The 25,403-nt window shown below is 37.9% G+C and overlaps 1 protein-coding gene and 1 long non-coding RNA gene across 2 annotated transcripts in view; one reads left to right on the plus strand and one right to left on the minus strand.

Annotated features, from left to right (window-relative positions):
* SVEP1 (sushi, von Willebrand factor type A, EGF and pentraxin domain containing 1) overlaps positions 1-25,403 on the minus strand; it is a 140,399-nt gene that overhangs the window by 82,485 nt on the left and 32,511 nt on the right. Inside the window, exons 4-8 of the mRNA XM_054726757.1 lie at positions 11,525-11,683; positions 10,476-10,655; positions 3,516-3,695; positions 2,231-2,428; positions 653-771 (exon numbers count right to left, since the gene is read on the minus strand). Of these exons, the coding sequence (XP_054582732.1) occupies positions 653-771; positions 2,231-2,428; positions 3,516-3,695; positions 10,476-10,655; positions 11,525-11,683 (836 nt within the window). The remainder of the gene's footprint in view (positions 1-652; positions 772-2,230; positions 2,429-3,515; positions 3,696-10,475; positions 10,656-11,524; positions 11,684-25,403) is intronic.
* LOC114231669 (uncharacterized) lies at positions 13,072-15,955 on the plus strand. Its single transcript, XR_003617647.2, has 2 exons — positions 13,072-13,165; positions 15,759-15,955. It is a non-coding gene; the product is annotated as an uncharacterized LOC114231669 (long non-coding RNA).

Genomic DNA, 25,403 nt, shown 5'->3' on the forward strand with positions numbered 1-25,403 from the left:
TATCAACAGTACATTTATTCTTTGTTATTTATATATTATTTGTAAAGTTTAAAATGACATAATATTTCACATATAGGGAAAAGGAAAAAAAAAACCAGGCACAGTCTTTTGGTGTATTTCTTTCCAGATTATTCTATTTGCATAGTGTGTAGCACTGGCATAATATGAAATGTTGTTTCTTGTTTTTTAAACATATCTTAAAATACCTTTTATGCTGTTGCCTAGTCTTTAGAACTTAAGATGATTTAATTGTAGCCATAATGTTCTGTAGAATAAATATATGATAATTTAAGAAAAATCTATTGAAAGACACTTAAATTGGTCCTGAATTTTACTACTGTAAACAGCATTGGGATGAACAATTTTGCATAAAGAATTTAAAAATATTTTTATTATGTCCTTATAATAAATTTCCATGGATGGGATTATTAACCTCAAAGTTACTAACATTTAATGTAGCTACTACAAAATTTATTTCCCAAAGCATAGTACTAATTTGCATTCTCACTGCCAATATTTGATAGTATCAATGTGTATATGTATATAGAGAGAATGCTATCATTAGAGTATTAGTAAATCTTCAATATCACACATATTTATAGTGTATTTAGAGTTCATTTGAAAAGTATGCACATGTTTGCATAAACCTTACCTTTCCCCCAGAGTTGTCTTTAGCTGTTGGGATTTGCCAGGTGATATTAGCAGAGTCTTGCTGTTCCTGCGTCTTAGCCTCTATATCGGGAGGACAGTTGATTTGAGGAGCCTCCACATCTGACTCAGAAAATACACAAATCATTTAATATGTTAAGTAAGTCTACATCACTTAAGAATTAGATAAGAATATATTAATTTGTGTCTCGTCATTTCCATATCGATTCCTAATTGATTTGAAATGCACAACTGCCTTCAGGATAACTGATCTCAGCATAGCTTCCTAGGACCTCCAAGAGCTACTACCTGCTGACATCAGCCTCACCTTTATAGATCCCCTACTGGAACTCACTCTCCATGATGAATACTCTCAGTCCCATGAAAGCTCCATGGTCTTTCTGGAAACTTTGCCTATGTTCTTTTATTTACCTGAATCAATACCCCCTTCACCCTTTACCTAGGTAACTACTACTTGTCCTTTAATTCTCAGCTTGGACACAAGCTCCTCAGAAAGCTCTCTCTGACTCCCCTGGTCCATTTTAGGTGCTCACTCAAGTTCCCACAACTCTCTGTCCTGCCTAACCATAAAACTCATCATGCCAGTTTGAAATGGAATTGTCTCCCCCAAAAAAATTTAAGGCCTTTGAATGCCAGGGTATCTCTTGTCTCATAGTGCTATATATATCTGGCATAGAATAGGACCTTGATAAATATTTTTTGAATGAAATAAAGAAATAAACAGAAAAATGAATGTTGACTGGCAGGAAGGAACTACACTTTAAAACAAGGGCTGTCAAGTAGGATGAATTAGTAGTGCGAAAAGATACTGTCAAAACAAACAACAAATTACAGTCAATGAAATTTTCTTGCAGTGTGAAACTTTCAGTACAAATACTGAATTAGAAGTGGTAACATTATACATATCCACATTAGTTACTGTAGAGCTAAGTTCTTATTATATACTATATTATATCCTATATATCCTAAGTTCTTATTATATCCTTATTATACCCTTAGCTCTATATATCCTATTATAGAGCTAAGTTCTTATTATATCCTATATTTCATCAGTTGGAATAGTCAAGTTCTTTATTAGTTCTGATTCTGAAGGAACACTCAACTTGGTTGTTCAAATCACAAATATTGTTTTCAACAACATCTGTTTCATGTTTTTGCCCTTCTCTTAGAGATATTCATATTTTCACTTTTAAGAACTCTTGTTTTCAACACCCACCCCTTCATAGCTGTTTCTCCCTGCTGCAAGGAAGATGGCAATGTTCTCCTGTGAATAATGGATGCAGGTCTCAAAATGCATTTAGTCTCATCTTCTTTATATGGGTCAGAAATTCCTCAAAGAATTTCTGCATCTACTGATGTAAAACTTACCTGACTTCCAGTTCCTATATTATCCTTATTTTCATATGTCTTCTGTCATTGCCTGGCATGTTGCAATTGGATTTTGTAAATCCAGCATTTATCATGGGTTTGCAGCAGAAGTTGCAAAGGACAGTTCCACAATCCACCAACTTGTAATTACATGGGAATTTGGTTTTTAATCTGATCAACATAGAAGACCTACCTTTACAAACAGCTGTCTGAACTCTGGCACTCCATTTTCCAGAGGTGGTACATTGCAATTCTTCTCTGACTCCAGCTAAAATGAATCCTTCGTGGCAACTTAGCTGACAAATTGTCCCAGGTTTGGCTGGCTGCCTGCCGCAGCTGGGGGGGGATATGATGACACCTTTGGGCGTCTGAAATGTGGAGCACTGGCGCTCTATGGTAAGGAATAAGGAAACGAGAGATGTTCTTTGCGTTCTCACAAATTGCAAATGCCACACATTCTCTTTACCCAACAAAAGTACTGACAATGTTGGTCAGGCCAATGTCTTTCAGTACTTATAACAGTAGGTATGGCATTGTTACTGCACTGAATCTTTGTTTAATAGTAAATGCTATTCTTCTGTATCAGAGAGATAATCTCTTCTCGGTATTATAATATCAGTTTTTCTGAGCCTGCATAGTGAGGGTCAACTGTAAATGAATCCCCTAGTAAGTCCAATGTCCCTCCTGGCCACACCCTCCCTTATGATCACCCAAGAATCAAGTACTAGATTATACTAGAACAAAGCTGTAAATCAACTTTGGACGACATGGCATATTTATAGCATCTAGTTTTCCCATCTTAGGTCCTGGCACATCTCAATTTTTTCCATACATGTAGTTCTTCTTCTCCTTTTTTGGGAAGTTGTACATTTCATTACATGCCTGTTAATGCTCCTAGGTTACTGTTTCTGATACATAGTAAGGATTCACTAAATAGTAGTTATCAACATCTCATCATATTATCATAACCATTGTTATTTGTATCTACAGTGTATAAGCAGCAGAAAACTGAAAAAGCTACTGAATTTATTCATTTGGGACCCAACTGCAATAGCAAGATGTCACAGCTCTTAGTGAAGGACACGGCAGAATACAGAATGAATTTTATGGTCCATCTTAAGATTCATTGGTTCATAATTCAGTCCTCTCATCAACAAAGTGCAAGTAAATTGTGTTTAACAAAGTGATGGAATTATATAGAATTTCCTTTAAAAAAAAAACACATCAAAATTGGCCCCATTTAAAAAAAAATGATTTAAAGCTGTAAACTTCAGTGACTTGGAAAATTAGAATTTCACCAGTGGAGGAAAATAAAACAACACTTATTTATATGCCTATATCTCTGTGCATCTGTATATATGATTTTGTATTTATAGTCATTATGAGTCAATTTTTAGTTCTAGGTCTTCAAAGAAAAAAGGGGAATCAGAGAGCAAGAGAAATGAATCACAAAGGTGCCATAGCTTCCAGAAACTTACCCACACAGCGAGGTTCTAAACTATCCCACTGGGCGTTTCCTTGACAGGTCAGCTTAGCACTTCCTTCTAGTCTGTACCCTTCATTGCAGGTAACCAAACACGTTGTCTTGTAGGACATTTCCCCCGTGGAACAGCTCAGGTGGCCATGTCTCGGTTGGCGGAGACGAGGGCACGTTCTTACTATATAAAATGAAAACTATTAGATCACTTGTTACTGAATAAGGACAAAAATGATAATTATAAGTTTAATAACGCTGACACATTGCAGGCAAGAAAACGCCCTTTTCTCCTTTTCTTAAAATGGCAAAGAGTAAAACATACCATTATTTTTTGAGTGAGTGCTAGACAATTAATAGCCTGTGTTTTGCCAAATGCATTGCCCAAGCAATCTCACTGTGTTCAGCCATCTACCCATAGGTGGGAAACTTAAACTGTCTCTAAGGAATCTGGTCCTAAATCAGGGGTGGGGAACCTTTTTTCTTCCAAGGGCCATTTGGATATTTATAACATCATTTGCAGACCATACCAAATTATCAACTTAAAAATCAGCCTGCTGTATTTGGTCAGACATTTAGTTAACTCACCCCTAATGCCTTGGCAGGGCCAGACTAAATGATTTCGAGGGCCCCACATTCCCCACCCCTAACCTAAATGGATGATGATGCCTATAGACAGGGGGTGCTTGACAAAGGCCTTGGCTGTGACTTTCCAGGCTGTATTCCCACAAAAGGAAGGGGACAGAGATTCCAGGTTGATGAGCAACTCAGTTCTCAGATCTCATGGGCATGTCCTGGGTCTTTTAATGATCCCAGGTTCTGCAAAGCAGCCCAACCCTTGCAATCTTAAATTCCAGTATTCTATCCTCTGAGGACAACTCTTGTCCTTCTAGCATTTTCACTCCCTTTCCCCAGACCTTTACTGTAAATCCTAGTTCATGATGCTGATCTTGGTGTAGGCATTAACACTGAATTGTTTGTTTTTTGCTACTCTGGCGAAGAATGCTACTTGCCCTCCCCAGAATCATTCTTCCTAGTTTATTCAGCATAACAATATTCACAGCTAGAAGACAATTCCCCACCTCCATCACAAGGAATGACAGTCAATGAGATAAAAGCTGAAGTTGTGTGGGACTGCTGGACAAGTTTTTTAATTGAGAGAGGACTTGTTTGCCTTCCCCCTCCTTCTCCTTTTTTGTCTTAAAATACAGACATGAGGGATAGTACTCCAGCATATTATAGTGTAAGTATAGGCATGTGACTCCCTGTCATACACAGAGATATGAGGAGGGAAAGAGGGTGGATTCCTGTTGAATATGTCAAAGGATGGGTGCATACAATCATTTTAATAGTTTACAGATATAATCCTATGGCATCAGGAATTATACAAAAAACAAAGACAACTCCTACAAAGGAACAAAGTTCAGTTTGCTCTCAGATAGCACTACTGCAATACAAAAGGCCAGAAGGTGACACAGCAATCTCTAGACATTTTTGAACAAAATCATTTGGATTCAATTTTATTGGGACTCTGGATAAGATGTATTTTTTCTTTCTTTTACTTTTCTGCATTTTCCAATTTTTAAATATCAAACACATATTTATTTATGATGAAAGCTTAATTTTAAAATAATAGGGAAGAAAGCTGGGGCAAATATTCAGTGTATATTCAACTGAAGTCATTTTTAAAATAAAATATACACTGAAGTAACCCATTCAAATGATATTAGTCAACAGAGCATAAATACTGGGTGCATTAAATATATGTTTAGGATTGATTGCTCCTTAGAGAAAATTCAAGAATTAGATGTTAGGTGAAGCCATAAAGCCTAGTTTTTCAGTCCATGGGATGGTTTGAAAAAAGTCAATTACCAATGACAACAAAATAGAAATCTTTTGCCTTCCACACTGGATTTTTATTAAGTGTGTCCATCACATAAGTAGAATCTTTATTAAATGTGTATATCAAGGTTATTTAGTCTTCCACATTCTGACTTTCACTGAGTGTGTCCATCATGTGTAGCATAATGCCAGGTGCCAGGAAGGATTAAAAGATGAATAAGATAAATTCCTGCCAAGCTGGTGTGGCTCAGTGGTTGAGCGTTGACCCATGAACTAGGAGGGTTGATTGATTCCTGGCCAGGGCACATGCCCAGGTTGTGGGCTCAATCCCCAGTAGGGAGCATTCAGGAGGCATCACTGGCATTTCTTTCCCTCTCTCTCCTTCACCCTTCCTCTCTGAAATCAATAAAACCTAAAACAATAAGATAAATTCCTATGATCAGGATACATAAAATCTGAAAAAACATAATAAACAACTGATTTTGGAGTCAATATACTGCTTAAATCACTCTGACTTTCCAAGCGGAGACAAGATGGATTTACAACATCTCTCAAGAGTACTGAGAGTAAATTACATTTGGTGTTTCATACACATGCAAATTATATTGCTTCTCAAATGTTGGTTTTAATAAGTTTTCATTGCTCCTCAGGGAAAACAAAGGATTCAATAATTCCTATTTAGTCATCAACATTTTATACTCCTTGTCAATCAAGAATGGCCATTTATTACCATTTTTAATAGGAACATGCTTATTTATTAGTATCCATTTATATTTTCTTATTTGAACAGCTGAAAAACTCTACAAATGTTTCTTGACTTACATTCATGTTAAAGCAATCCTTAAATACAGTCTTTTTAGAAAATAGCAATATAGTCTTTTAGAGAATAATCTATTATGTAGTAGACAATATAAAAACTTGCTCTGGCTCTCATTTAAAAGATAATTCGATTTTCCCCAGACACACACTTTCTGTAAATCTCAAGTTGTGATAGTATCCATACTAAAAATAAAATATTTCTGATGTGAAGTGTAGGACTCTCATTGTTATTTGAACCTTTTTCTCAGAAAAAAAATACCTCCACAAAATTTGATGTACTGTGATGTTGTGGTATAGCTAGTTATTATTGAGAAGCCACAAAAGAATCCTTACAAGTTGGTAATGAGATGTATAATTCAGATAAAATTGAAAAAGAGTGTAAGTCTTTATGAAGAGTATATGAGAGGAATAAGAATCAATTAGTATCTAACACTATAAAATATTAATGATGTAACATTAAATGTGTAAAAGGCTTTATATTTTACACTGGTCTTTCATTTCAGCCTCAATTTTATAAACCTTTTTAAGAAAAAATACACTAAAATTATTCTCTGTCCTTATAATTAGATTTAAATTAGATCTTTAAAATATTACTCTCTCCATTCTACCCAGCCTGAAAAGAAGTGAATGGCCATACAATGGCCACTTTTCATTTAATTCCAGATGCCCAAATTGTAAGGCACACCATAATTTTGAGCCACTAATAAAGAAATGATAATATTTATAAACACTTAATGCCACTATAAGATGCATCCCAGTTTTAGAGATATTTAAATGTGGGGGGAAAGTGTGTGAGAATTAATGAAATATGCTGTTTCATAGAACAGTAAGTAATTAAATCCACTAATGATGAGCCAGAGGAAGAGTCTGAATAGAAAATATCTCCATTCAGGACAACTTTTTACACTGGAAAGTTAGGTAGTGTTTGGGAGTGAAATTGAAGGGATCTTAAGAAGATCCATGGTGTTGTACCATATGGCCTTCTTTGATTGACATTTTTTTATTTAATAATAGGATATCAACTAAAATAATATAAAAGAGAACAAGCCTGCATTTAAAAAATGCAAATGCATAATAGGAAGTGACACAAGCAGATCATCAAGGTGTCTGTTTATCAATGTACTTATCAATATATGTATTTGTTCAAGTTTTCAATCATTCACAAGAGGTATAAGCAAGAATTAAAGGGGAAAAGGTACATTCTGTGCTCACAATGAACTCGTCTAGCTGAAGTGATAGACAAGTTAATAAAAGTAAGTGTGGTGGTCTGTATTGTAACAAGTTGAGAAACACCTTGTCAGAATCCCCTTATGTGGATCAGGTAATGGTTGATCAAAAAACTTTCACTAGATTTGCAAGGTGGGAGGAAGAGTGGCCATTGTATCTAGACTCAATGATAGACAAATGCAGACATGTCCTATGGGTCCCAGCTTGTCTTGGTTCCTCTCCATCCCACATCCTGACTGCTGGCCCTATTAACCAAAGGTGGCCCCAAGTTCATGGCCGGCCAGGTTCGTGGCTGTAGAGCATCAGGATGTGGCTACACAGAGGCAAAGCTTCTCTTAGACTCTCCAACACATTTCTCCCTTGGGGTTCCATTTCAGCAGCTGGATGGCTTGGATCCTCATACTGGACTGGCAGTTAACTTCTCTGATACTCCAACTTCTCTTCTGGAACTTCCATTTTCCAGCTCCTTCCAAAATTGTGTGAGGTCTGATTCCTAAAGCAGTCTCTTATCCCCCAACGTGCATGGTGTGTTTCCTGTGCTTTCCTGCCTGACCCTGACACACAGAGCACAAGGGCTAGAACGGGTGGAGAACAGGGCCCTCTAAGCCGAGGAGGTTAGCAACAGGGAGGGTTTCTACATAGGAACCAAGAGCAAAGGCAGGATGATTGAACAATCAAAGCTGTGGGAACAAACGGGTGGCTTCCTGAGAGGGCGTGGCCATGTCTTCTGGATGCTAGGGTAGAATGTGGATTGTGGGGGATAAAGAGAAAGGGCCCGTCCTTATCCTAAGGGGGTTGTCCATCTGCTTTTCTCACTCTCTTTGGAAGGCCAGTAAGTGAAAAGTTAAAATGTAATGTTTTCCACCCTCTACAATGAGGTCTTTGGAAGAAGGGGTAGAGATTTTAACTGTTGACTTTTTACAAGAATATTTCTTTTAAATTTAAATGTTTTTTTCTCCCCCCCACCCCAATTACAGTTCGCATTCAATACTATTTTATATTAGTATTGAGTGTATAGCATAGTGGTTAGACAATCACATATTTTACAAAGTATTCCCCCTGATAATTCCAGTCCCTACCTGGTACCATACATAGTTATGATATTATTGACTAAGAGATTTTCTATGATTAACTTTTTCAGTAATGGGATGTGACTTTTTACCATTAGAAATCATGTGACTGAAAATGTCTTCCCCCATAAAAAGCAGCTTGTCTGAGTTTAGAGATCTAGAGTCTACTGTTTTTCTTGGTCTTCTAATATTTGGAATGGCTAGTAAGGGGCAAAAGTTTCTATTTTTTCCAGGGCATTCAGAAATTTCACTAAGATTATTTCCAGACATGGATCTGTTTTTAAGATTTTTTTCTGGTACAAAGCAAGTGATTTTTAAACTGAACATCAAAGATTTTTAATTGTGTATATTTTCAAGATTTCTGATTAGGGATATATTATGTAATCTTCTGTTAGGGTTTCTTCTCCACTCCATTCTCTTTCTGGATTCTTAATACAAGAAGAGTCTATTTCCTGTGACTATTCTCATGTCTCTTTAGACTTTTATATATTTATTTTAATCTTTTGAAATTTTGCCCTATTTTCAGAATTTCATGAGTTGATTTTCTAACTTATTAATTTGACTCTTAACTATGTCCATTCATTGTGTCAGCAATCTTTTTGTTTGTTTGCTTCCTAAGAAATATTTTTGTGTTCAGATTATTTCCATTTCTTGGAATTCTGGTCTTATTTTAGTAATGTAATTGCCTTTGAATCTCAGAGATTCCATGTTTTCCCCCTTTCTTTCAGATCTCCTTTGTTCAATTTTCTGATTCGCTTCATTTTTTCCTTGTCTTTTCGTAGATGTAAATGAGAATCTGGACTGGGACCTGATTTAGGCAAATGCACATTTATAGATGGGTTCATAAACAGAGGAGGTCTCCTGGGGTTCACATATGACCTTGCGGTGGTGGGCTTCCCTTTTGGGTGCTGGAGCCAAGAGAAGACCAGAAGACAGAACTCCTTACTCTAATCCAGTGAGCTGAGCGATGGGGGGTCTGGGCGCAGTCAAATCCTCAGCAAAGTGTATTGCCAAAGGATGCCAAGGGGATGGGGATTGGTTGCCAGATTCAGAAAACAGCAACAAAATGCCACAAACAAATTAGGATATCTAATTAAATGTGTATTTCACAAAAATCAACAAATAATTTTTAGTATAAGTAGGTCCCAAATTTGTTATTAGATTTATACTAAAAAAATTATTTGTTGTTTATCTAAAATTCCGATTTAACTGGGGGTCCTGTATTTCATCTGGCAGCCCTAGACAGGGGCTAAATACTGTCTTCAGCAGCTTCATGGGCAGGGATTCCCAAGTCCTGCACCTTGCTCCCCTCTTACCTTTTCTTTGATAGCTTTCTCTTCCAACCCTACTGGTGAAACCTTAGGACGTTGCCTGTGCAACAGTTGTAAGAAGTAGGGAAGTTGATCACAGAGATGGCAAGATTGGAAGTGAACTTAGGTACCATTCTGTTTGTTGTTTCCCTGTATTTAATGTGGGATCTTTAGGTTCTACCTGAGTTACTGTCCCCTTTTCTATGGGCCTGACTATGCTCTTTGAGGTTTCACTTTAGCAAACTCCCACTTTCTCTAGCATGCTGCTATTCCAAGTGCAGGTTAAAGATGGATAAGTTAGCTCATTGCTTCTACTGCAGGCTATTGCTGTGGTTCCCTAAGTCCTGCAATCACAGCAGGCATCAAAATCCCCTCTCTGATCATCCCCAAACTTCCCCTGGCACCCAGTCTTGGCTGCTTAAAATCTGAGGTTTGGGGTAACCTGTCTATTTCCTTCCCAGGCAGGCCCTTCCTTTGCTCATTCACAGAAGAATTATAAAAGGCATGATTCATAATGATGTGGTCAATTGAACTTAGCAGTTCTAACTTCAAACTTCCTATAATTTTTTTTTTCCTTTCTGTGGTCTGTGGTCTATGAAATTAAAAGAAACAAAGAATTTACTGGTCCATTAGAGTTTAAGTCAAGAAACTCAAGCAAGACAATCAATAAACAATGTGAATTGGCAATCTGCATACCTTTGCAGGAGCTCTCTGAACCAGACCACAAACCATTGGGTTGACACAAGAGGATGTTGCTTCCCACGAGGTCAAATCCAGGGTGACAACGGACCCCACAGGCTGCATTGAAGTGGTTGTGGCAAGTGTTTTGGATAAAGTAACCGTTTTCAGGAGGCTTCAGGGAAGGGCAGTGCACAACTAACGTTTATAAAAGTAAAATGAAAAAGCAAAGTTAGCCTTTGCCTATGAAGCATCCACTACCCCCCATTTTTGGGGAACAAATCTAGGGTGACGTCAGACCACACACACTTCTTTGGTTTAAGAGGACAGTTTATAGATACGGCTAATTTACCCACAGAATTCCCTCTTGCATTTGAATTTCTAAGTGCGTTCTGTACCTGGAAGAACCCATATATCTCACTTAAAATTTAAAAACAAATTAAATATTATTTGGTATGCTTGAAACATTTTTTATTTTGATATATATGTAGATACAAAATTTTCTAGTTCTCAGCCTTCCTATGCCATTAGCTATCTTCTTTCTTAATTAAGGTGGCAGGAAATAAAAACCAGATAAGGCCAGCAAAGGGGTGTCTGCTTCAAATCCCAAGAGTCACAGCTTCTTGTACATGTTATAGGCTAATTAAATGTTTTTAATTTTTGATATGAATAACACTAAGACACTTTACTTATAAAAACACTTTCTTTAAATGGATTTAACTATCACCGGGGCCCAAATTTGTTCTTTTGTTACTCGAATTTGTTGTTAAAAAGTTTTGGCTTTTTCCTTTTAGATTCATTTTAGAACTTTTCTAAGTGGGTAAATCTTTCTGGTTTCATAGTTATGTTACTCCTGGCTCAGATCTCCTTTCTCTGGAGCAAGAAATGGGTGTATTCAGTGATAAGAAATGCTACATAATAAGAGCAAGGACTCCCCCCACCCAGATATGATTAGAGAAAGAAATACTAAAGATCATTTTTAAATGAATTGGATGAAAATACCAGCATCTTATCTCTCCAAGAGACCCACTTTTCTATTTCCTGTTTGCCAATGGGGGCAGGCTTACCCTCGCAGGTCTGGCCGGATGTCCGATAGCCCTCCTTGCAGACGCAGTCCTCGGGGGACGTACTTCCGGGTGGAGAGGTGTGATTTTCATCAGGACACGGAAGGCAAGTGCTGATGCCCCCTGGCACACCTTCTGGTTTGAATGTCCCTGGCGGGCAAGCTGTGGGCAGGCCAGACAAGTCCGTTTCATGTGGTGCATCAATTGATAATTAGCAACATTTTTGAGACTAATTAGAGAGGAAAAACCGAACAACAGCTTTTCAGAGTAAAAATCATATAATTCAAGAAAGGACAGTTGCCACTTTTTTTGTTTTGTTTTTTAAAGAATGATGGAGTTTGTTATTTGCAGGTTATGAAGTGGCCTCTTCTGTCCCACAATTAGTTACAATTACAACACAGCACAGCATGGTATGTCTGAGCTTTGTTGTGGGAAAACTCCAAATAGCAATGCATCTAAAGGGACTAAAATAAATGAATGACACTGGATACATAAAAATATCATCATAATAGGTATGCTCCATATTCCATCTCTGCGCCCCCCAACCTGCGTAGCTTCATCTTCCCCACTGCACCCCCAGCACCCTCTCCCAGCAGATACGCAAAAGGCACTAAGTCCGTACTTTCTGTTCTGAGCCCTTGACAAAGGACAGGAGAAAGTGAAGGGCTTGAGGAAGATAATTCAACTGATGGGAAATAGGCCCTTTGAAGAAACAAGAGTTAGAACCTTGCTTTCCCCAGGCGGAAGAAAAAAAAAAAAAAAGATTAAAAGCAGGATCTAATTGACCTTGCTTCAAAGCCTCCCTTTGCACTGACAACATGGCTTTGAATTTGTCACTTACTCTCTCTGGAGTTACATATCTGTAAAATAACTCAAAGTTAAGAATTCAATAATGAAGAAATTGTGGAATAAAGGGACTGGCAGTGCTCAGTTAAGTCAATTAAATGTAGCTCAGTCAAGTATGCATTTGATTATTTAAAAACAACAGCAACTAAGTAATGTGCACCACTATGATGACATCTGATATAAACTCAACTAATCGTCACAGTTTTAGTAAGTAATATTAATAATTATAATATGTTATTACTGAATGCATTAATGTAATAGTTTTATGACAATTTTAAAGATGAGAAAATGGAAGCTTAAAGAGATGTGAAGATTTGACTGTTAATTAGTAAGTGACAGAACTAGAATTTTTGTTTAGACCATAACACTGATTTATTGGTGAATTTTTATGACAAAAATTCAAAATTACATGGATCTTGTTCTTAATTAGCAAGTCAAATATTTTTAAATGGTAGCATACTCTCTCTCTCTATTGCTATTTGTTTAAGGTCTGTTTCTGGGTAATAAGATCTGGCTTATTTTTTTAAAGACTTTATTTTTTTAAGGTTTACAATAAAATTGAAGTAAAGGATGCAGTTGTAATTTAAAGAAACTATTTATGCAACATTTATTATGTCCCAAGGACTATTCTACATATTATCTTTTTAATCTCCTTAAGGACCTATGCAGTAACTAATGTTATTAATCTCCTTTTATAGATGAGAAAAGTAAGGCGCCAAGAGGTTAAATCACTGCCCAAGTTGCACACTGAGTAAGAGGAAGAGTTGGAATTTGAACCCAGATCATCTGGATCCAGAGGTCATGTTCTTTTTTTTTTTTGGTAATCCTCATCTGATTTTTAGAGTGGAAGGGAGAGAGAGAAACAGCGAGAGAGAACGATGTGAAAGAGACACATTCATTGATTGCCTCCCACAAAGTCCCAATCAGGGCCGGGGATTGAGAGGTACATGTCCCTGAGCAGAATTGAACCTGGGACACTTCAGTCCGAGGGCCAACGCTCTATCCACTGAGCCAAACCAGCTAGGGCCCAAAGAGCATGTTCTTTACTACTACATGTGCTGTGCCTCAAACCAAGGTTTCCTGTCTTAACCACTGTAATATGCTAAAAATATAAATTATCATTATTGAGAGACAAGGTTTAATTATTAGAAAAATAACATTCTAAAATTCTTGATTATATTTTAAAACAGAAGATAATATTTTTGCATGACATATAGTAGAAAATTCTAGAATTAGATCAACTTATTATTATTTAAGAATAAGAAACATTTTAAAATAATTATAATGATAATATGCAAAATGCTTCAGCAGAAAGGGAACATTGCTGCAAAGCATATTATTAAATATTGAATTATTCATATTACTGAGTATTTCTTTCTAGAAAAAGTTCAGTAAATATTTGTGTAGACCCTCAAGAAGATGCAAAACTACATGGTCTCCTTTAAACAGAAATCAGCAGCTGTAGGAGAAAATGATTAAGTTGTAAATGCACAAATGTAAAAGAAAATATACACTGTAACAGCAAAATTAAAATTGTCATTGGATGCAGTAAAAAGAAGCTGTAAAGCTCCAGAACAACAGAACTGAGTAGACTCAGGAGAAGTAATAGTTGTGATATTAATGCAATTATTAATTCCTTACCTGAAGCTTAAGAGGAAAAAAAAAACCTCATCAAATTCCAGGCAAAATTAATAAAAAGTGATTCACATCCAGGATAAAGAAAAGTATTACAAACATCTAGGTAAGAAAAGCAAGTTACTTACAAATGGGACAGTCAAACTGATATTTCATTTTTCCTGTACAAAAACAAATGCCAGGAAAAAGATATACAGCTACATGGGGAGAATATTATAAGCCCTCAATTGCATATCTGAACAAGTTATTGGTAAATATGAGGAAAGAGAAAGACATTCAAGGATATGTATGACTTCTGGAAATAAAGATGTATTTCACTGATTGAAAATAAAGAACTCAGGTATGGGGGAAATGACAATAAATTGCTTGAGATTAAGCAACTAGTGGAACATATAATCTATTGCCAAATCTCTTACTAACATAACTGTGAGAATGAATACCAAACAAAGCCCATTGTTATAAAGAAGGGCATATGCTCCAAGAAAGAAAATAATCATCTTTGTATAATATAAAGAAGAAAGGTTTAAAATATGAGAGAAACTCGGAGATGGGTGAGAAGATGAAGAAGGTGATGTTCTCATTTCTTTTCATATACATCAAGGTGATAAAACTGAAAGAAAATCATAGCTTCAAATTTGCACATAAAAATACACATAAGCATGAACAGAAAAAGAATGCATAACCTCCAAATCGGGGGAGGGGAAAAAAGGACAAAGGTAAAAAACAGGAAAATAGAAGAAATATCAGAAAGCATTAGAAACAAAGGTGATGGAAGAGTATCAAACTCATCAGTCATTATGTCTGTTTCCCAGACTACGTTACCCTTACCTCTGCTCTGGCACACGTCACACTGTATGTAACATAAGCACTTGTCTCTCTCTTTTAGTGGCCAACGTGCTCTTGGAAGTTCAGTCTTCCAGTTTTCTGACCCCAACCATTACCCATCCCATAGCCTGAGTCAGCAGTCAATCAATCAAAGGAGGGCAGGAGAACAAGCTCTGTTGGAAGGTGGAGGGTGGGTTTAGTTGGAAGGAGGACTGAAGTCAGAGAAACTAACAACAGGGTGAATGAAAGAACATTAGGCTTGGAGTCAAGACAACTGAGTTGCAATCTTGGCTCTCCCACTAACAAGCTGTGGGTCACTGGCAAGTGACTTTGTTTTCTTTTCCTACAAAATACAGAAGTTACAATTAGTGATGTCTATGACATTTCCAATGCTAACATTTGGTGATTCTATAAATAGAAAAAGACTGAAAAGTAAGTTAAAAATACCTTCCATATTAGCAGTCAGATTATGTTTACAGATTTTATAATTTATCTAAAAATAATATTACACAAAAAGGAACTAATCTTACTCTTACTCTCCAAAACCTTTTGAGTAATCAAGAATTTACAACACTGGAGAACAGTGTTTTGGATAAAAATATACAAAAGCACATTTGGAAATATATTGTGAAATTCATAATGATAATGGAAAACAGATTTGAGAACTATTTAAAGGCATTGCACAATTCTGGTGGAGAGGTGCAATCAAACTCTCTGATTCCCAAGAGGGAAAAATTCCTCATCTAAAACCAGGCAAAAGTGAAAAGATGAAACAGACTGCGGTTTGAACAAGTTCCACAAGTGATGGTAAATGGCTAGGGTATGTTTTTTTTCTTTTTAATATGAAATGTTTCCTTCCTGGAAATGAACCAAATATTATTTCTTAATTGCTGTTTTTGTTGTTGTTAAAATAAGCACTTTCTCTTTTCAGAAACATCTTGGCGGTTACCAGCTACTATTACTGGAAGTGTGATTCTTGAAGCTAACATTAGGTTTTTCTTCAACTGATAACTCAGTTCTTTGGCGGTAGTAAATTAAAACATCAATAAGTTTGGAACATGTAAAATACAAAGAAGTCTTCATTCTCTGTAATCTATCCTACCCATTAAATATCAATTTCTTAAATGACTATTTTAGTTAATATTAATTACATTATACAATAACTTACATTTCATTAAATTCTTTCCTATTCATAATCTAAGATTTATTTTAAAAAATCTTTATAAATATTAACAGCCTCTGTTCCTTGCATAAAGGACCAGTGGCATCAGCTGCCTCTAGGCAGTGCCCTACACAACTCCAAGGGTGCTCATTCATGTAGATTACAAAAGTATCCAGGAGTTGTGCCACTTAAAAGCCCTAGTTCCTAGCATACCTAAGTAAGGCACCACGCAACTTCCTGGGCCCCCAGAGAAAGGCTCTTTATTATTACCATATTATGCTTCTCAACCTTGTGGATTTGTTCTGAATAAGGAATCTGTTCCTACAAATAGTTGTGCTAGGATTTTTGTTTGTTTGTTTTTTTATTAAAATTTTTTAATGTTGACACTATTGTAGATGTCCGCCATTTCCACCCCCTTTGCCCACCTCCACCCACCCTGCCTCCCCTTCTCTTGGCCTTCACCACACTACTGTCCCTGTCCATGGGCTATGAATATTTGTTCTTTAGCTAATCCCTTCACCTTCTTTATCCAGTCACCCCATCTCCCTTCCCCCTGGCACTATTTTGAGCACAGGAATCCACTGCACTAGAAGAGAAACAATTTCTCCAAAGCTGAGCCAATATGTTCACAAATATCTAAAATAATAAAAGCGCAATATTCTAATTAGACCGGATGTCCTTCAAGACGACCTTCCAGACAAAGCTGGGGCTGCGAGGGAAGCCTGGGTCCCGGGTGCCGGAGGGAAGCCGGTGCTGGCAGCCAGGGGAAGGAAGGCCTACTCTTGTGTGAATTTCGTGCATCGGGCCTCTAGTAAGAGTATAAGAGACAAGAACCTAGACATACATACAAGGAGGTTTTGGTTTTTTTATTAGACAGACAAGATGCTTTCTATTTTCATGAATGAGTTAGGTGAGGAGACTTGTAACTGCCCTGGATTCTGCATATCCAAATCTGTGTGAAATGAATTAGCATCCTGCCAATCAGCCTGAGATTGCTTAGCTCATTTGGCTGGAATACAGACTACTGGAAGAAAACTGTGAATCTGAGCAACTGTGTGGTGCCATAGCAGCAAATGGCCCTAGCTGCAGGACACCATGTTGCAAACCTAAACACCTGCTCAGACTAGAAAGATTACTGATGGATTAGGATGAGTCTATCAAAAACCAAAAACCAAAACCCTCAGAAGACTGTGTCTAAAAGAAGATGCATCAGCAGTTAACTGTCATATGTTAAGAATTAATACACGAAAAAAATTTTAAACTCAATAGCTCATTCTCATATTATTTTACATTCCCATCACCAGGAATAAAAGTACACGTTTTACTGTACTCTCATTAGCACTGGGCATTACAGTTTTTAAAACTACCAATTGATCATGATTTAAACGTGAAGTCCTGTGAATTTCAGGGTAACAGCATTTCTACTTAAACCCAGAGTGAAGATTCAGACGTGTGGAGGCCCAACAAAAGTTTATTTGCAAAAAGGACCTGAGAGCCTTATGGGAGAAAACTTCCAACATGGTAGGAGTAATATTCAGAGTGTTACAGCCCAGAATGGCACGACCTTTGATCAATGAGAAACAGACATAGTGGTGACATTAAGCAGAGTTCTGCAAGCCCGCCTATCTGCCAAATGCACTGGACTGCCAATGAACCTAGAAAAGGGGTTGGGTCAGTAAAGGGGCATTCAAGGGGCTCAGGGCAGCAGCTCTTTACCCACCAGTACGTAAGTATTTCAATATTGTATCAACTTTTACAACTGTGCTGATGCATATCTGCTGAATATCAGCCTGTCCGAAGGAACAAGAAAACTGCTGCACATTGGACCTAATAACATTTGAACTTAGCAGTCAGTATAGTTCGGTGTTGACACATTTGTTTCCCTGTGGGTCTTAATTTAAAGAGTGGTAAGTTATACCCAGCCTGTGTGGCTCAATGGTTGAGCATTGACCTAAGAACCAGCAGGTCACTGTTTGATTCCTAGTTGGGGCACATACAAGCCTGAGTTGTGGGCTTGATTCCTGGTAGGGAACATACAGAAGTCAGCTCTCTCTCCTCATTGACCTCTTTCTTTCTCTCTCTCTCTCTTTCCTCTCCGAAATCAATAAAAATATATTTTAAAATAATTTAAAAATAAAATAAAGAGTGGTAAGTTATGAGTAAAATCTCAGGCCTTAGTTGCCTTTGGTATTTCCTTTCCTCATCGCCTCCACCTCACTTCCGTAAGACTTTAAGGCCTTTGGGGGTTTGGAAATGTGGATACTATCAGTTGCTGTTTTCCATGTCCTTTGTTGCTACACTAATTTAAAACATTATTTTATGACTTGATTAATTCTGTAACCTCCATACCTACAACCTCTTGTTTTTCTGGCCACAGATGCCCAATTACATTTCCTATAACAAGGCTCTCATCATGCCACTTTCCTGCTCAAACATCTTCAATGGTTTGCAGTTGCCCATTAACCAAAGGCCATCTCTGTAACCCAGAATTTAAGTCCCAGCACAGTCTGGTCCCTACCCCTTTCCTTTCTTGCCCCCAATACCATCATGTTCATATATTAGCCTGTTTTTCCATTTATAGAAACTACCTCTAGTCCCCATCACAAGTCTGCACTTTCCTTTCTCCACAATACTACACCCCATTTCTAACTGTCCAAATTCTATCTTTCAAGCTCAGTTCAAATCTCATCACCTCCATAACTAAATGTCAATATTTTTGAACAGTTATAGCATTCTGTATATCATATATTCCACATCACTTTAATTTTTGTTTAACATCAGTTGCTTAGAATTGGATTAACCACAGTTCTTAGTTCATGACACACATTCTGACTTCTTTCTAGTAATCACAGCTTTTTTTCTTCTTCATAATAAGCTACTTTTAAAGCAAGTACTATACAGCAATCATATTTTCCAAAGTACCTAAAAGATCTTTGAAAAATAGTTAAAGGAGCCAACAAACATATTTAAATTACTTCCTTTTGTAGTGTCCATAAAAGCTATTCAAAATGATCCATTCTGTGTGGTCTAATCTATTGCACCTTGAAGTACTCCACTCAGCTAGTAATTTTTTTCCTCCCATATTCCCATATTAAAATGTTTGGATTATTTTCTGAATAATGTGTGTATAAATAAAATTGCAATTATTTTCCTTTGGCAACTGTAATGCTTTCAACATATTAAATTTTACCAGGCCACCACCTTTCTCCCCTTTCATCCATTCAAGTACGGTGTGGTCTAAGGATCAAGTGAGAATCATCAGATGGGAATTCTGCTAATTATTACTAGCTCTGACACTGTCTTACCTTCTCCAAGTTGTGTAACCAATTGGAGAATTGGATTTTCCATCACGACAACATGGATGATTATGTTTGTATCTAAGTAGTTGTAAAACTAAAATTTCATGACCCTCTGTAGGGATGAAAAGGATGTGACAGGTAAAGGGGTAATAAGGATACAGAGAAGAATAAGATAGAACTTTGTCTGTACCCTTACCGCCATTCTAATCTTAAATAGATAATTAAAAAGAAAGTACCATGTTATATGACAACAGATAAGAGGGATGTTATCTAGATTTGAGGCAGGTGCAGGTGATCAGGTAAGCTCTTTTTGATCATTATGATTTCAGAGGTGAGACCAGAACAATGAATAGAAGTGAAGGGAGGTGTAGAAGCAGGGTGATGACATTCCAGGCTGAGGGATCAATATGTGTAGACCCAAAGGCAAGAGAGAGAACGCTTGAAAAAATAAGAGTTCACTCTGGCTGGAGTGCAGAGGAGTGAGCCTAGAAAAGTCAGTGAGTGCCAGACGTCACATTCAAAAGCTTCAAGTTTATCCTTAAAACAATAAGAACAATGACAATGTTTTCATTTAGGGTGTGTGTCAAGATCATTTTGGATACTTTCTGGAGAAATATTTTGAAGGTTATAATTTTTCATTTTCAAGCACATGGTATGCTTCACTCACTCCCATATATCCCTACAGATAAGGATGATTTAAGAACTTTGAGCTAGGATTAAGTAATGTTTTTGCTTAATTGTGTTTATGCTTTCCTCCATAATTCTTACAAAAGTCATCATGGGACATAAGATATGTGATAAATGGAGATCACTATGCTTCCACAAAGGCTATTCCTAATTAACGCACACAGAGCAGTGTCGCTGTTGGATTGATAGCACCAGGAAAAACCTGTCCACGGAGAAGAAATGGTGCACACAAAAGCAGAGGAGTCTGTTCTCAGAAAGATGAAATAGATAAACTTTTCTTAGTCTTCCTACTAAGTACAACTAAAAGCCCTATACATTATATATAAAATAAATAGAAAGTGGCATAAAAGAAGGCAGACCGGTGAGGGAAGTAGAGATCCAAGAACCTTCATGATGGTGTGCTCCTTGAGCTTCCTTCTTCCTTGCATATCCCAGACTCAGAGAATAAGTTGGCAATCCCAAAGCATGAATGGGAATGGGGAAAACACCCCAAAAATCAAACAACAAAAGGCAAAGAAAATAGCAGCCTCGCAAGATAGAACACATTTAGACAATAACCACTGAACTCTTCTCCTCTAGCTAAACACCACAGAAAAACTGTGGTCCAACCTCAGCCATACCAGGCAGAGGCTAAGTGGAACCTAGACTTCTACTCTTGTAAAGCTCTAGTGAGCACCCCAGGGACTCTGCCCGAGTGCTATCAGAGAATATTAAGTAGACAGAGGGGTCCTTTATGCTAACGGAGACCATAGGGGTGAGGATTGTGTCTCACTTCCACGCTCACCCAGAAGTAACAAGGGGTCCCACCTTAGTGGTGTTATGGTAGGAGAGTCAGGACTTCCACCACCAACCAGCAAAGAGGTCACCGCCTTGCAGTGTTAGTGGAGGCCATGTGAGGAGCCACAAAGAGGCCCTCCTATCCCTCCCAGCCAGGATGCTGTCAGTGGCAGCTTAGCAAGGAGCCAGAACTTCCATCCACATCCAGTGGTAATGAGGACCCCGGATACACATACTTATCAATGGGGGCAAAATGAGGAACCTGGCAGAAAACAAGGCAGTGTTCTTCATTCCTCTTCCTCTGCTTAGAGGAATGTTTACATAACATCTTAAAGTTCTCCAAAATTATGGAAATGGAGAATAGATTAGCGGTTGCAAGAGGTAAAGGGGACCACTAGGAGTAGGAGGAAAGGGGGTCCTTGTGGTGATGGGGCCATTCTGTATCTTGCCTGCATCAATGACAATATCCTGGTTGGGATATTACACTATAGTTTTGCAAGATGTTAGCTTTGGGAGAAACTAGAAAAATGACATAGGGGATCTCTCTGTATTATTTCTTACTACTTGTGACACTATAATGATCTCAAAAGAAAAGGTGTAATGAAAAACAAAAAGCAAAAGGCAAAGAAGCACAATTTCTAAGTATTTCAGAAATAGTCAAGAGATAGAAACTGCCTCTTGGGGACTGGGGTATTTTTTTTATGCCTCCACTACACAGCACATGGACTTGGAGTAAGCATTAATAAATTTTGAGTGAATGAATAAGTAAATATATAAAGCAAAGTGCATGTTTAGATACCAGAACACAGCATATGGAAACTCTGCTTGGTTCCCAACTTCCTGGGAATTTTCCACTCCTTTTTTGGAGAAGCAAAGGTGAACAAGTCTACTGACCCTGAGAAGCACTGGCTTAGAATCAAAGGCAGCCATCTGGAAGGCCGCGTTCAGCAATAGGAAGTGGCTAATCACACATTTCTTTTTTTCATGTTCTCTAGTTACTGAGATTATTTTTGACATTTAGCCCTAAACCCATGGTATTTGTGTGTGTGTATGTGCACCTGTGTAAAGCTATTTGCATGTGTTGATGATTGAGGGTGTGGGGTAGTGTTTCAATTCATGTAACAATGCAAGATAGCATTCCAGGGTATTATGGATTTTTAGACTTAAGTAATTATTTAATAAATATGTAAAGTAAACCAGTACTACTATACTATACGTAGCATAATGTTAGTGGTTGGGAAATTTTCTGTTACCTGATATTTGTAAATTTTGTTAAATTATGGAAGCAGTTAAATGAAAATAAGTCATTAACTATGGAAAATGTTATAAGACAGACTAGAGGCCCAGTGCATGAATTTGTGCACGGGTGGGGTCCCTCGGCCTGGCCAGTGATCTGGGCCGATTGGGGCTGGCCAGCCTGAGGGAGGGACTATGGGAAGTTGGCTGGCCCGGGGCCGTGGGAGGTTGGCAATGGGAGTGCACTGACCACCAGGGGGCAGCTCCTGCATTGAGTGTCTGCCCTCTGGTGGTCAGTACGCATCATAGTAACCGGTCGTTCAGTTGACCAGTTGTAATGGTCACTTAGGCTTTTATATATATAGATTTGTAAGGTGGCAAGGTAAGTACTTAAAAATCAATAAATTTGTATAGAAAAACGTTGTTTAAAAAATGCAATGAAATCCCATTTATAATGAGAAATCTATATATTGCTAAGAATAATTTGAAGGAGAGTAGTGTAAAATTTTACTGAAACTGATATATGAATAAGAAGAGCAATTTATAAATTTATGTTGGAGGAATATACCTCTCCAGTCATTCTAATACTCATGTATACTGTTCATCATATTCTGTTCCATGTATCAAGGTGTCCATAAAGCAGTGTTTAGGCATAAAAAAATATCCCTGACCTCCAACCAATCACACCTCTCTTTAAATAAGGTACAATAAGCAGGTCCTCCAAGAAGCTCGAAGATGCAATCTATTCAAGATTTGGATAAAAATACATAAAATAATTTAATCAACACTTGTTGAATTGTAAATTTTTATAAAAACTTGTAATACTTTAATTTCCCCCCAAACATGATTCATTTGAACAAACTGCTTCCAAGTGGAATAGTAACGGGTAGTCTTTTATTAAGTCCTTTTAAAGTCTCTTTGGAGGACTTTCCAGAAATTTGAAAGTGAATGATTGTAATGATTGGGTAACAACTCCTTTTGCAAGCTATAAGTTTTCCAATTCTTCAGTTTCAATCAAATTGAAAAAGGACCTAAGGGAATCATCACTTAATAGATCATTTATAATACTTTTTTGATGATAGATAACTCATGTTATTTTTGGCATGGAACTCAGGAGGAACTCAGAGAATTTAGTGACATCAGTTTAACACGACTGTTTCAAGTCCCATCTACATATTTGTATGAAGAAGTTTGTCAGCACTAAAACCTATAAAAATAGAAATAAAATTGATGCTGTATGCTCTCATTCTAATAGCAATAAGACCGTCAAACCTCAGAGGGAAGGTAGGGGAGGGTGGGGGTAAGAGGGGTAAGAGGGAGAGATCAACCAAAGAACTTATATGCATGCATATAAGCCTAACCAATGGACACAGACACCAGGGGGTTGAGGTCATAAATAGGGGGGTGGGGGGGGTCAATGGGGGGATAAGGACACATATGTAATACCTTAATCAATAAAGAAAAAAAATCCATGGGTACATGAATTAGTAATCCATCTCATTAAAAGATGAATCTCCAATAGTATCTTATTTTTATGTGTAATAAGTATCAAAATGTACACTTTGACAAATTATATACAAATCACAATTATAATAATAACTCAGTCTAATAGCAATTTTGTCATAGAAAATTTAAAAATTAGTTTCAATTTATATTTACAATTTCTGTAGCAGAGAAGTAGAATGCTGTGTTCAATAAAAGGCTTTAAGACATAAACATATATTGCATTCAAATAGAATTATGTGATGGAAGTAGAATGGAAGAGATTTAAGAAAAGAAGCCATGCCAAGTTTTAAACAACTCGCTTGTTCACAAATGCATACTTCTAGAAGGAATCCAATTTGCTATGGCATTTTAATTTCAGTGGGTACATTCCAAAGTGATAAAATAGTTTCATTTTAAAATGTCAAAACAGTACTATGGAGATGCCACCTTTTAAAATCCTGCCAAAAAAAATTTAGATGGCTCAGGGGTACATGGGTTTTCGACTTTTTTTTAGGAGTTACATGAGCAGAGACCCTTGAAGACTACTGATTTGGCAGATGATGTTTGCCGTGTGTGTCCTTTTCATTATTACTGGAAAGAGTTACCAATAGTGGGGATGGGGTAAAGAAGAAGAAAAAAGGAAAATTTTACAGTAATAAGCAGGATTTGGCCATAATACTGATTTTGACAATTTTAGAATATTGGGTAAATTTCTGTATGTATTTCTAAAGAACGCTGTATTCTGACTTTGGGAGGTTTCAGTTCAAGATGGCGATGTAGGAAGATCTTGGGTCACCCCCTCCCAAGAACACACCAAATACACACCTTCATATGGAACAACTGCCTCTGAAAAACACACACCTAAAAACTGTCTGAGCATCAGGCAAAGAAAAGAAGGCCCAGGTGGAAGCAGGTAGAAGAGGCTGAGACACAGTCTCACCCTAAATCCCATCCCTGGTGTGGAGCCCCACATTTGGGTGGGAACTCAAAACCCAAAGCTTCTCCCTGAAGAGCAAAAGCTTTGAACCCCACACTTGGCACCCCAACTGAAAGCCCTGCACCTGAGAGATGAACTCCCATAACATCCACAAGACTACAACAAACTGAGAAATGTCTCTTAAAGGGCTACTCACCGGCACCAGGGCTCAGCACAGAGGCAGCCGGTCCAGAGGTGCCCAGACTTATGTGGATGAGGCTCATTTGCTCCTGAAGGCATGGGCCTGAGGGGCAGACATCTAACCAAGGCAGGGTTGAATGACATGGTTCATCTAAGGGCCATGGGCAGGTGGGCAGCATATTCATGCTCTCTCTCTGCCTCGCTTCAGCCTGCGGGCACCATCTTGCTTTTTCCCCCCTTCTTTGTCCTGGCAGACACCATCTAGATGCTCTCTCTCTTTGCCACACTCCAAAGGGCCAGTATCTCCCTGAGGAAGGCTTTGACACACATGTGGTGCCCCAGTTTTTGCTGCTACCGCCCAGGGGATACCCCATGATCGCCTGGCTGTAGTGGGCAGGGAGCTGTGTGCTTTGGTGCCAAGGGGCTGTAACAATTGGAGAGACAGTTGTCAGCAAGGCAAGCTACCACCCCAGGGCACTGCACAGACAGCAGACTGAAACAGTCCTTCTGCTTAAGAGGCCTCCTATGTGTTTGTCCTGGAGCTCTGGCCTGGGGGCAGGCTTCAGGCTTGGCACACAACCAGGGGCCTGCAGGTGCTCTCAGGTAACAAAGGCAGATGGATGCCATCTTTGCTCTCTCCCTCCACCTCCCTACAGCTGATATGTCCCAGAAAGGAGCTTATACATTTGTCTGGAGCCCCAATATATATGACTGCTGCCTAGGGGGGACCTCCACATTGCCTAGCTCTTAGGCTTATGGTCCCATAGGAATGTATATATTTGCAGACTTCAAAAGCTTCTACCTGAGGGTCTT

The sequence above is a fragment of the Eptesicus fuscus genome, chromosome 15 (genome assembly GCF_027574615.1).
Source record: "Eptesicus fuscus isolate TK198812 chromosome 15, DD_ASM_mEF_20220401, whole genome shotgun sequence".
Lineage (NCBI taxonomy): Eukaryota > Metazoa > Chordata > Mammalia > Chiroptera > Vespertilionidae > Eptesicus > Eptesicus fuscus.